This window comes from Sceloporus occidentalis, unplaced genomic scaffold (genome assembly GCF_023333645.1).
Source record: "Sceloporus occidentalis isolate IW3139 unplaced genomic scaffold, rSceOcc1.0.p SCAF_2, whole genome shotgun sequence".
NCBI classification, from domain to species: Eukaryota; Metazoa; Chordata; class Lepidosauria; order Squamata; family Phrynosomatidae; genus Sceloporus; species Sceloporus occidentalis.
Window position 1 is genome coordinate 253,779,917 of NW_028316982.1, and position 12,250 is coordinate 253,792,166.

Here is a 12,250-nt window from a genome sequence, read left to right on the forward strand (position 1 = left end):
GCACTACTTCTCAGTTTTAATTATACAGCTAAATTGTGAATGAGTCGTGGCTTTGCATTTTTCTACCTGTCCAAGTGTTTCTTCAGAAGCAAAATGTTGCAATGAGTTTCAGTGGCAAACAAGGGAGGATTGGGCAAGTGAAAAAAGGTGGAGTTGTATAGGAGATGTATTGGCTGAGTTTAGAGGAGCCAACTTCCCTATATTCTGTGGTTTTTGCAGATGAAAGAAGAGATGGGGATGGAAGAGAAGGGAAACAAAACACCTCCTGCTCAGGTATGACATCAATGGAAATGTCAACAAGGAGTAGAAGGGGGGGGGATGAGATATCATTTAATGCTTCCTCCTAATCATTTTGGAATCGTGACACTTGAAAAAAAAAGTTTAGAAACATGAACAAAAAAGCAGGCAAATGCCATAAAGTGAGTCATCTAGACTTTTACAACATGTCACCAGTTAGGCTTATATAAACTCTGGCCCCTCAGGCTGTGAGACATTGATGGTTCAAGGCAAGCTGCATTCAGCAGACACAGACAACATCCACCATGAGGCATGTGATGCTGCTATGCTCTCTGATGCTGCTCCCTTGCAGTTTTGCCCTTCCAGTAGCTCACAGATCTGTAGTATCAAAGCTCAAGGATCTCAAATTCATAGAGGTACGTAACGTCACAAAGTTTTGTCTGCTATTGCATAGAACTGTGTCAGTTGTGTGCTGTTGCATTTTAAGAATGGCATTTGTTTTCAAGATTCATTAAGTGATATTTTTGCAGTGTGTGGCTTCTTCCCATATATTTGCAACTGCAGGCAAAGCGTAGACCCACTGAAATCAATGTGATAAGTTAATAATGATAACTAATTTACACCCCATTTTAAATGTTCACAGCATGTCAAAGTGTGGATCCAGCCCATAAAAATGAATGAAAGTATCTGGAGGAAGAGAATGAGAGTGTAGAAAATTTTACGAATAAACAGGAACATGGGAATTGATGTGTACAACAGTTACATTGTAAGCAGTCCTTCGTTCACATCTTGCTTCACCTGTGGATTCACTAATATTGATCTCCATTAAAGGGGTGTAGAAAACCTAGAGCTTAGAAACATTACTATTTTTAGACTACAACTCCCAGAGTCTCCTGTCAGCATGGCCAGTAGTGAGAGATGGCGAGTTGCAATGATGAGTTGCAAACCAGAAATATCTTGAGGGCCACAGTTTCTGTATCCATAGTGTAGTAGATATCCTGGGGGATTCTGAGAAATGTAGTTTATAATGTAACTGTTCCAAACTCTAGATTAAATTTATTGAGATACTGTTTGTTCAAGTGTTTATATTTCACCTGTATCACCACAGACACAAATTCAACTGACCTCCCTCCCCCTTTGCGTAACCAGACTTACCTTGACAGGTTCTTTCCCATTGTGAATAAAGCAATCAAGGAGACCCTGGAGGAACGTATAAGAAAATTGCAGGAGTTCTTCCATTTGACTATAACAGGAACAATTGATACAGAAACTGTAAAAATAATGGAACAGCCCAGATGCGGAGTTCCTGATATCTTGGAATACAGTACCTTTCCAAGAACACCAAAATGGAATAAGTATTCATTGACTTACAGGTAAGTTGTGTTCCATCTTTTAAGAGGTGATTAAACAAGCAGCTATTTTCTAATTACTAATACATTGTGTATCTTTATTGCTCAAAGGATTAATAACTACACCCCTGACATGCCTAAAGACAAGGTGGAAGCAGCCATAGCAAAGGCCCTTAAGGTTTGGAGTGATGTGACCCCTCTCCAGTTCACAAGAACAACAAAGCCTGCTGATATTGAAATTTGGTTTGCATCTGGTGGTAAGGCTGCCTTGTTTTGATTATTGATTGCAGGGCATGGAAACGTTACTTTCTGGACCACAGCTCCCAGAACCCTCAGCCACAAAATTGTGGTTCCTAGGCTGATCTGGGAGTTGTGGTCCTGAAAGCAAGTCTGATTAATTGTCCCATACTTCCCATTCAAAAGATGATCAATCGGGGGGGGGGGGGGGGTTATATAAATAATTGAGATAATTTGTAATGTTTGGTTTCGAGGAATCTCACAGGAAATTTATGACCTCCCAGCCTATGTGGGTTCCATGGGAGTGAGCTGGAATATAAACTTGCAAAACTCTAAAATGAATTTACAGTTTTGTACTTGAAATCAGAATTGTATAGAACAATGCAACACTTGCTCACTTTGAACATGAGGAATTGGTTTTTAAAAGACCAGTGGTGTAGGAGAGTCAAGGCCCAAGGGGTTCAAGTCCCAGGACTTTTTAATTAGCAGAGGCTGTGGTCCAATCCACACTGCAGAAATAATCCAGTCTGACACCACTTTAACTGCCCTGGCTCAATACTAGGGAATTCTGGGAATTCTAGTTTGTGGGACATTTAGCCTTCTCTGTCAGCTCTGGTGTCACAATAACTACAATTTCCAGGATCCCCTTGCACTGATCCAGGGCAGCTAAAATGGTGTTGAACTAGATTATTTTTGCAGTATGGATTAGACCTACGACACCAGTAGACACTCCCTTAGAATGCTCCTGTTTCCTCTGAATTTAGCTGTAGTCTCTGCATTAGCTGGAGGGGAAATGGATTTTCCCAGCAACAGTATATTGTTATAAACTATTTTCTGTTGTAATCCAAAGAACCTTGGGGTGGAATGATTTTGAATGAGGTTTACAACAGTCCTCTACTAACAGAGATTAAAATTACTGGAAATGTGAAAGCCACTAGCCGCCAGTAAATAGCACGGGATGATTTAGTCTATGCTTAGCCACTCATGAAGCATAATAAACTAGATATGTGTGCATGTCTTTTTTTATTATATTAAAGCTGAGTACTAATGGGCAAGCTATACTTTTAACCTAGAGGTTTCCAATTTGAGTTCTCAAATGCTGCTGGACTATGGCTTCTGGAATCACTGGTTATTCATTGCCAAAGCTGGCTGAGACTTCTCTGTGAGATGGAGTACAAAAACATCCAGGAAGATATGTTTGGGAGGCATTGGTTTAGCATCTACTGATAGTATCTACGTAATCTCCCCCCATGCCTTCAAAATCTGTTCTAAAGGGGAAGGAATATATTTCCAGTATACATACTCCAAAATATATTTCAACCAGCACAGAGGGACTGAACCGAAAGACTGCTTGCACCAGAAGTCCCATTCAAGAGCAAAAGATGGGAGATGCTAGATTTTAATGCAATAACACCACAATCCATATATTATATAAACTCATCCAGTCCCAGAATTTAAAAATGATATTTTTTGGACATCAATTTATAGAACCCCAACCAGTATGGCCGCTGGCCATAGTGAGTGAGGAATCAGGGCCATTAATCTTAAAAAGTTATTTTTCTAATCTCTAACCTAAATATGAACAAGCTTCAAGATGTTGGACACAATATAGATGAGACTTGGGAATCCCTTGCTTTGATGGTAATATTATTGTTATCTCTTCCTATTCAGCCCATGGTGACTTCTACCCTTTTGATGGGAGAAGTGGAACACTGGCCCATGCTTTTGCTCCTGGACCGGACACAGGTGGAGATGCCCACTTTGATGAGGATGAGTCCTGGTCAGAAACCAATAGAGGTAATGTCATTTTATTAAAATACAGATGTTCATGAGGAGATTACATTATTACATGGGAAATATAAACTATAATTAACTATTTCTCATTCTGGGCAGGCAAACATGTGGGACTCCTTTTCTCCATCAATTGCTCTATGACAGTGGTTCTCAATCTTTGGTCCTTTATCAATGGTTTCCAAACTTTAGTCCTCCAGATGCTTTGGACATCAACTCCCAGAATTCTCAACTGTTGACCAAGCTGGCTGAGGCTTCTAGGAGTAGAAGTTCAAAACACCTGGAGGACCCAAGTTTGGGAACCACTTCTCTAGATGTTTTGTGACTTGGCATTTAGCTACATTGGCTGGAACTTTTGGGAGTTGAGGACCAAAAGCTGAGAATTGTTACTCTATGCTTAATGGGGTATCGCCAAGTACATCTACAGTTTAGCAACAAAATCCAACTGTAGATCTTGAAGAGCAGGTAGACCTCATAGCTGTCTGTCATACATTATATTGTCCAGCAATTAGATGTTATTACAGCAACAGCATATAAGGTTCTGTGTGCCCTAGACCAGTGGTCCCCAAACTGTGCTTGTTAAGGGATTTTGGACTTCAGCTCCCAGAATCCCAGACTATTGGCCAACATGGCTGAGGCTTCTGGGAGCTGAATTCCAAAATCTCTTAAAGGGTACAGTTTGGTAACCACTGCCTTAGAAAGACACTATAAGAATTGTAAATACCTGTGCATTATACATTCAGCCCCCGATATCCGCAGGGGATCCCCCTAGCTATTGTTTCTCTTAGCTTGAGACTCACTCTATTAGACTCTTTTTTCCTCAACAGCTGCAGGTGGCAATAATTTATCACCCCCCTGGCCCTGCCTCCCAGTTCCTTTCAGACTTTGAGTCTTGGCTGACATTTTTTCTATCAGATGCAGTACCCACTTTGATCCTAGGTGACTTTTATATCCACCTTGATGATCCCAAGAATCCTCCAACCTCTCACTTTAGCTCCCTTTTAGCTTCTTTTGGTCTTCAACCTCATTCCAACTCTTGAATCCATTCTCTCGGTCACTGCCTTGACTTAGTTCTTGCTGCTAAGTGTGTCATTTCTGACTACTTGGCATCAGATTTTCCTTTGTCTGATCATCATTTAATTTCTTTTACTCTTACTTATATCCCACCTCCTCGTCATACTACTCAGTGCTATTTTCGTGATCTTCAGTCTGTCACCTGTGACCATCTCAGTCAGTCTTTGGATTCATCTCTCTCTTCTCTATCTCTTGGGGACTCTGCTGACTCAGCAATGTGTTTATTTAACTCTACTCTTTCTTCAGTTCTTGACAGCTTTGCCCCTGTTTCTGTATGCGTGTCTTCCTCTATGAATAGGCCTCAACCCTGGTTTACTCCCGTTGTTAGGTTCCTCCGGCCCTGCTCTCAAGCGGCTGAATGTTTTTGGAAAAAGTCCTGGGAGTGGGCTGATTTTATTCATTATACATTTGTTCTTTTATCCTTCTCACGCGCCCTATCTATGGCAAAACAGAATTACTATAAATCATTAATGCGCACCGATAAGAGGCACCCGCAGAGTTTGTTCTCCTGCTTCAACACCTTGCTAAAACCTTCCTCTCCCCCGTCTCTCCATTATTTTCTCCTACTGCCTTTGCCAACTACTTCATTACTAAGATCATTACTATCCTATCTGAGATAGTTCTTCCTGACTCGTCTTCTATTGCTAATCTTCTAGTACCTTCAACTGAAAAATTCTCTGTGTTTCCTCCTGTCGCTTTGGACAAACTCTCTATGCTGCTGAACTCTTCCAAACCTGCAATCTGTTCTCTTGATCCAATTCCCTCTCGCCTCCTAATCTCTATAGCCCCTTCTTTCCTCCCCTCCCCTCGCTTCTCTTTATCTTTAATCTCTCTCTTTCTACGAGCTCCTTTCCTTCAGACTTTAAACATGCTCGCATTTCGCTAATTTTGAAAAAATCTTCTCTCAACCCCTCTTCTTTGTCCAGCTATCATCCAATTTCTCTTTTTCCTTTTCTTTCTAAGGTTTTGGAACAGGTCATTTATTCCCGCTGTCCTGAGTTTCTCGAAGCCAACTCCATTCTAGATCCCTTTCAGTCCGGTTTCCGCCCTTGGCATTCCACAGAGACAGCCTCACAAAGATCACTAACGATCTTTTATGGACCAAGGCAAATGGCCTTTACTCTGTTATTATTCTCGTTGATTTGTCGGATCACCATGGATCACTGTCTTGTAGCTGATATACTTTCTGACCTCAGGTTCTCAAACTCTTTTCTTGATTGGTTTAAATCTTATTTGTCAGATAGATCTTTTGCAGTGGTCACAAGTGTTCAGACTTCATCCTCTGTTCCCCTGTCTGTTGGAGTTCCCCAGGGCTCTGTTTTGGGCCCCCTACTGTTCTCTCTTTACACATTGTCCCTAAGAAAACTTATCAGCTTTTTTTGGTTTTTCCTATCATCTGTACGCCGATGACACTCAGCTGTATCTTTTCACACCTGACCTTTCTCCAAGTCTTGAACTGCAGGTTTCCTCTTGTCTTACAGCTGTCTCTCAGTGGATGCATCATCGGCATTTGAAGCTCAACATGTCCAAGACGGAGCTTCTTGTCTTTCCACCTAAGTCCTCCCTTCAATACTCCTTTTCTGTTTCTGTCGACAACACCTCTATTCGACCAGTCCAAGAAGCCCGCAGTCTTGGTTTCACTTTTGATTCCTCTCTGTCTTTTATCCAGCACATCCAGGCCACAGCCAAAGCCTGTAGATTCTTTCTTTACAACATTGCCAAAATCCACCCATTTCTCTCAGCCTCCACTGCCAAGACTCTGGTCCATGCCCTGGTGGTCTCCCAACTAGATTACTGCAACCTCCTTCTGGCAGGGCTTCCTCTCTCTCATCTTTGTCCTTTAATTTCCGTTCAGCATTCAGCGGCACGCATCATTACATTCACTTGCTGCTTTGACCATGTTTCTCCTTTATTATCATCCCTTCACTGGCTCTCCTTTCCCTTCCATATTCAGTATAAGCTTCTGTTGCTGACCTTTAAAGCCCTGCATGGGCTGCCCCCCCTTATTTATCTGAACTTCTTTCTCTTCACCTTTCCACTTAGGCCTTCCATTCTAGTAGTCAAGGTCTGCTGTCCCAGCCTAGGATCTCCACTGCCCCATCCCGGATTTGTCCCTTTTCACTTGCTGCCCCTCACTCCTGGAACTTTCTTCCCCCATGAACATGGGTCATCACTTCTTTGACCACTTTTAAATCTGAGTTGAAGAACAGCCTGTTCAGTGAAGCATTCCCAGGCAGATTATCTATCTGATGTTTTATTGGATAGCTGATGTTGATGTTTTAATTGTTGCCTGCTTATTTTAACCAGTTCTATCTTATATTTTTACCTATTGTTTTATACGTATTTTGTAGATTGTATGCATTGGCAGATTTCATTTTTATTGATTTGATCATTTGTATGTACAGCGCTGTGTACATTTACAGCGCTATGGAAATAAACTATAATAATAAATAATCCATTCTGGACACATACACACACTGCAGATTCCAAAAGCCACAGATGCTCAAGACCATGTTGCCCCCAATGGCACACAGCCACACCAGCATTAGGGACAGCCCCCTTGTCCTATGGTGGCATGTGCATGCAGCCATGTTGACATTTGGAAAGACAGAACTAAATGGCAATGCAGCTGCATGCATGCACCACCACCGGACAGCAGAGGGCTGTCTCTAATGGTGGTATGGCCATGTGCATGTGCCACTATTGGGGACAATGTGGGCTCACCATCCAGAGATGTTTGGATCCATAGATGGCAAGTCCACAGATACTGACGGCCAACTGTACTTATGAAAATATAGTCAGCCCTCCAGTTTCATGGGGGATCCATTCTGGACACCACCACCCCCTGTGAAAACAGACACTGGCCAATATTCAAGCCCCATAGGCTTGAATGGGGTACATGCCTGTGAGCACACATGGGCTGTGCTCTACAGGGGTGTGCCCCATTGAAAATAATGGAGGTCGCCTCTCCGTGAATATTCAAGACCACGGATCTCATGTCCGTGAGAACGGAGGGGTGACTGTATTCTATGTGATGTATTATCTGCAGTAATCAATCTCTCCCTTTACTTCCTATTATTTCTGAATTTTGTAAAACTTATAGAACATGTGAGACATGAGTAAGCCATAGTCATGACTTGTCACCTTTGCTTTCTATGTTTTAGAAGTCAACCTTTTCCTGGTTGCTGCACATGAGTTTGGTCATTCCTTGGGACTGGGTCACTCAAACGTCCTTGGTGCTTTGATGTATCCTACTTATTCCTATATGAACCCAGAAACCTTTCGCCTTCCAGCAGATGACAGGCGAGGAATACAGCGATTATATGGTAATTTCATTGTGGAAAAGCTTTCACATTTGATAAGTTAGTGGATGAATAGCTACAATTTATGTAATAGTTTTCTTTTTTAAAAAATGAAGTTGTTCTATTCTTATAAAACTGCAAATACTAAAGAAACAGAACAAGAAAATATCAGACTCATTAAACATCTGAGTATTTGAAGAACAGGTCAGGCTTAGGTAGCTGATGGCGTATAACATTTCTATATGCATATCTTGACAAGAATATTATGGAAAATTGACAGGATACAAAAAACATATTAACTGGAATCCTATGGGTCAGTTCCATCTAGAGTAGACCTATTCAATCAATTGTTAAATGGTGAATCAACTCATAAGGAAATCCACTGGATGCAGTGGGAGCCAACTGGAATGGCAGTTGAATCTTATTGCAACTGTAGGAATTGGATTAAAGGCTTCCACCATATGCTTGGGTAGCAGGCTAATGTAAGAGGCAGGTCAAGCCACATGGCACACACAGCTATCTCCTTGAAGACAGGATAACAACAGGGAGGTCAGTGTTGCTGCCACTGCATCCCAACATATGTCACTTGTAGCAGCTGTCTCACTGTGCCTAATAGTAGGGTTGTCTTGCTTCTGGTGGTGGTGGTGGTGGTGATGATGATGATGATGATGATGATGATGATGATGATGATGATGATGATAGAGCAGATCCCATCAGATTAGTACATGCAGAATTAAGGCAGTCCATAATTTGTCTAACCACCCATGCTCCAGCCACTAATTCCTATCTTTGCACAGCAGTTGAATAGGCCTGGCTCCAGTGGGGAATGTTTTCCAGAAAATACCAGGATGCTCTTTGGATATTTTGGTGCCCTAGGGAAGATATAATTGACAGACACAGCAGCAGCAGCATAAAAGCAAGCACAAATCAACAAGAGAGTCCAGCAGCACCTTAAATATTGCATAGTTTATTGAATTAGTGAGCTGCAGTCTGATCTTGGAAGTTAAGCAAGGTCCTGTCTGGTTAGTATTTGCAAGGGAGACTGCAAATGAAAACCAGATGCTGTAGGAGGGAACTGGCAAAACCACCTCTGAGTACTCCTTGCTTAAGAACACCCAACATAATTCATAGGGTCACCATAAGTCAACGGGTGACTTGAAGGCACATGTGCATGCACACACACAGACCACTCCTTCACACAACCATGGAGTATTGGTTCATATACATATCAATGGAGGGAAGTATAAAGCAGGCATAAAAATCCAAAGGGTACAGCCACTGATGAAGATTTTAATATTAGTTGCTTAGCAAGCACAATTGTTGTTTAGCGGTGAGAGGGACATTCTAGCATAGAGAAGGAGACTGACATATGATTAACTGGAAACAGAGGAAACAGAAATGCATAAATCAAAACCACTGAGAATTGTAAAGAAAATCTGGATAATAACACAGACATTCCTGTGTAGATGAAAGTGTCACACGCAGGAATATCTATCTGGAGTCTAGAATATCCTTTTATCTAGAAAGGCTACAACTTGGGAGTTTATTTTGGAAAAAAGAACTAATGAGGGGATATGTTAGAGATTTATAAAATCATGCATTGTTGAAACTAAAGAGGTTTCACTGCCCTGATACGTATCACAAACATTTAAAGCAAGAGTGGGGAATCAGGCCTCCAGTTGTTGGCAGATTGCAACTCCCAGAATGCCTTACCTATGCTGGCTGGGACCTGCAATTCAACAACATCAGAGGGCCACATGATTCCAAGCCTGCTTTAGAATATAACAGGGGCTACATTAGATTGAGAAAATGAGAGATTGATTATTTACAGTACTTATTTATCTACATTTATCTACATTTATCTACCTTCACAATGTGGCAGTGGGAAGGAGCCAAAATTAAAATAAGCTAAACTTCTTTGGGCCATTGATAGGTTTTTGTCCCCATGCAATGCACCCTTCTCACTAGTGGCACTAACAGTAGATCTCAGTTCGGAGGTAGGTGTTCCTTCAAATACTGAGATCCCAAGCTATTTCAGGCTTTGAATGTTATCACCAGCACCTTGAATTTTGACTGGAAGTAAATTGGCAGCTAGTGCAAACTACTGTTATATGCCTGTAAGATACTCCCTTGGAGGGAATAGGAGCAGGGTCAAGAAGGAATATTTCAAGATGATTTTACAACATGATCTAAAGTGAACTAAATAAAGTACAGCATTTTCAATGGGTCAGGAAAGAGAGTGCAAGAGAGCAATCATGACAAAGTACCAATATAATAAGTTCATGCCACCTGGCCCCAGTTAGCAGTTTCATAGTTCCTGGACTAAATGAAATTTCCAGATTGTTTTCAAAGGCAGCTATAAATACAACATGATGTAGAAATTCACATCATCTTCTTGCTGCCACTTCTAATGCCCAAAGACACTTTTCATACAAAACTAGAAGTGGTAGAGAGGCATATCCAAAAAAGGAAAGTTAAAATACCTGCGACTGCAATCTTCAAACCATTAACAGGAGAGTAATCTCACCAGTGATATATTCAACTTTTTTACTCCAAATCTCAAGTCAAGTCTCAAGTCTCTACCTTCAAGTCCTTGCAAGATATTTTCAAATCAAGTTTCAAATTGAATCTCAAGTCTGGGAGCCAACTTTAACAGGGGAAAAAGGATGTGGAGATTCAATAACTAGAAAATCAAGAAGGTGTGCATAAAGTTAAGTTTAAAAAATTCTCAGAGGGATACAGCAGATGCATTGGGCAATGGGCTTGAGGTGGAAGGATCCTTCAAAAGCATCTGAAAAGCTTTAGAATGCTCCTCTGATATGCATCAGGGACAGACTGCTGAGTAGCCTTCATACCATTGTCTAACACATTTACTGTTTCTAGATGAAACTGGGCCACCACAACAATAGCTAAAAATATTCAAGTCTCAAAAATATTCAAGTCAGGGCATTAGCTCAAGTCTAAATCACTGAAATTTGCTGAGCTCGGTGTGACTTCTTTTTGGATATACACATATAGGACTGTGCCCTCTGATTCAAATTTGGAACAATCTTGCCTGCAGTAATTATTGTGAGCATTTTCTTATTTTGTTTTATTTCTTTCACACAGGGAGAAGGTGGAAGTGAATAACCTCAGTGTGTATGTTTCAGAAGAAATAAAATGGATCTATTTTGTACTTATAGTAATTTTACAATATGTATTATCCTTTCAATGAAACAAAATTGCAATAATCCCTGAAATTTTAAGTGGAGAATAGTGAAGTGAAATCTTAAAATAATCTCGTGCAAGGGGATGCTTCTGCCCTAAACTCACATTGTCATGATCCAAATAAGTACTTTAGACACTATGAGATGGAGAATTCCATGACAAAATCTTTTTTTTTTAAGTAACTAGGCTGAAAAGTTCTTGAGAAAGTTGATTAAAATTATATAATGTATTGTGTATTATACTCTCAATGAACCTGATTTCTTGTAAAACAGAATATGTAAGTAAAAGATTGTGGCTATGTTTGAACTAAACAGTGAATGAAATGCAGGTTAGAGTACTGCTCTTTTTAGATTGCAAAATCTTCAAATAAAAGAGTTTAAACAACAAACAAAGCTGTCTTTAGCAGCTCCCCTCTTGGGCAAAGGGGTTGTTTACTATCTGGCACAGGAGGTGGTGGTTTGAGGAACACACACACATATGTGTAATGCCAAATTAGATTGATCCTACAAAAGCAGCAGAAGAGGGTGTGGCAGAATGCTGAAGGGAGACAGAATGAACTGTATCACAATACTGGAAGTGTGAGGTACAATTTTTGAATGTTTGGCTGTGTAAATCAAAACACCTTGCAAGGAAAAAAAATCCAAGTATACATTCAGGAGAATGATTCTACCCCCATCTCATTCTATTTCCCCATTAGTTCTGTACTAGTGGGAAATTTATAACATAAGAAGCTTACAAAAATGTAATTCTCCAGCAAAAATATGATGTGACACAGTCTATGATACTGCTTCAGAACTCTGACATTTAATTTTGTTGCATGAGTAGAAAATGTTATCTGAGTTATATACTGGGAGTGCAGGAGGGGGTATTTGGTTATAAACTGAAGGGACTGGATGGGATTAAGGCCTCCACATATTAGCTTGAACAACCTAAATGAACAAATAAATTTGCAAAAATTTAAAGCCTGAAACACACCAAATTTTTCCTCTTCTGCCATTGAGTTTCCTCCTCAACCATCATATTCTTTTTCTCTCCCCACCATCCAACTAATTA

At 40.6% G+C, this 12,250-nt stretch overlaps 1 protein-coding gene across 2 annotated transcripts; it reads left to right on the top strand.

Moving 5' to 3' along the window:
* Positions 1–542: 542 nt before the first annotated feature.
* Positions 543–11,377, top strand: LOC149320012 (collagenase 3-like). Of its 2 annotated transcripts, none has more exons than XM_089508256.1 (6): positions 543–653; positions 1,387–1,610; positions 1,698–1,843; positions 3,495–3,620; positions 7,853–8,050; positions 11,099–11,377. In XM_089508256.1, exons 1-6 carry the CDS (start codon positions 543–545, stop codon positions 11,113–11,115), a joined length of 822 nt encoding a protein of 273 aa, XP_089364382.1. In that variant the 3' UTR covers positions 11,116–11,377. The 2 variants fall into 2 exon arrangements, with proteins under 2 accessions (XP_089364382.1, XP_089364383.1); XM_089508257.1 differs by having other exon boundaries at positions 7,853–8,014.
* Positions 11,378–12,250: the final 873 nt, after the last annotated feature.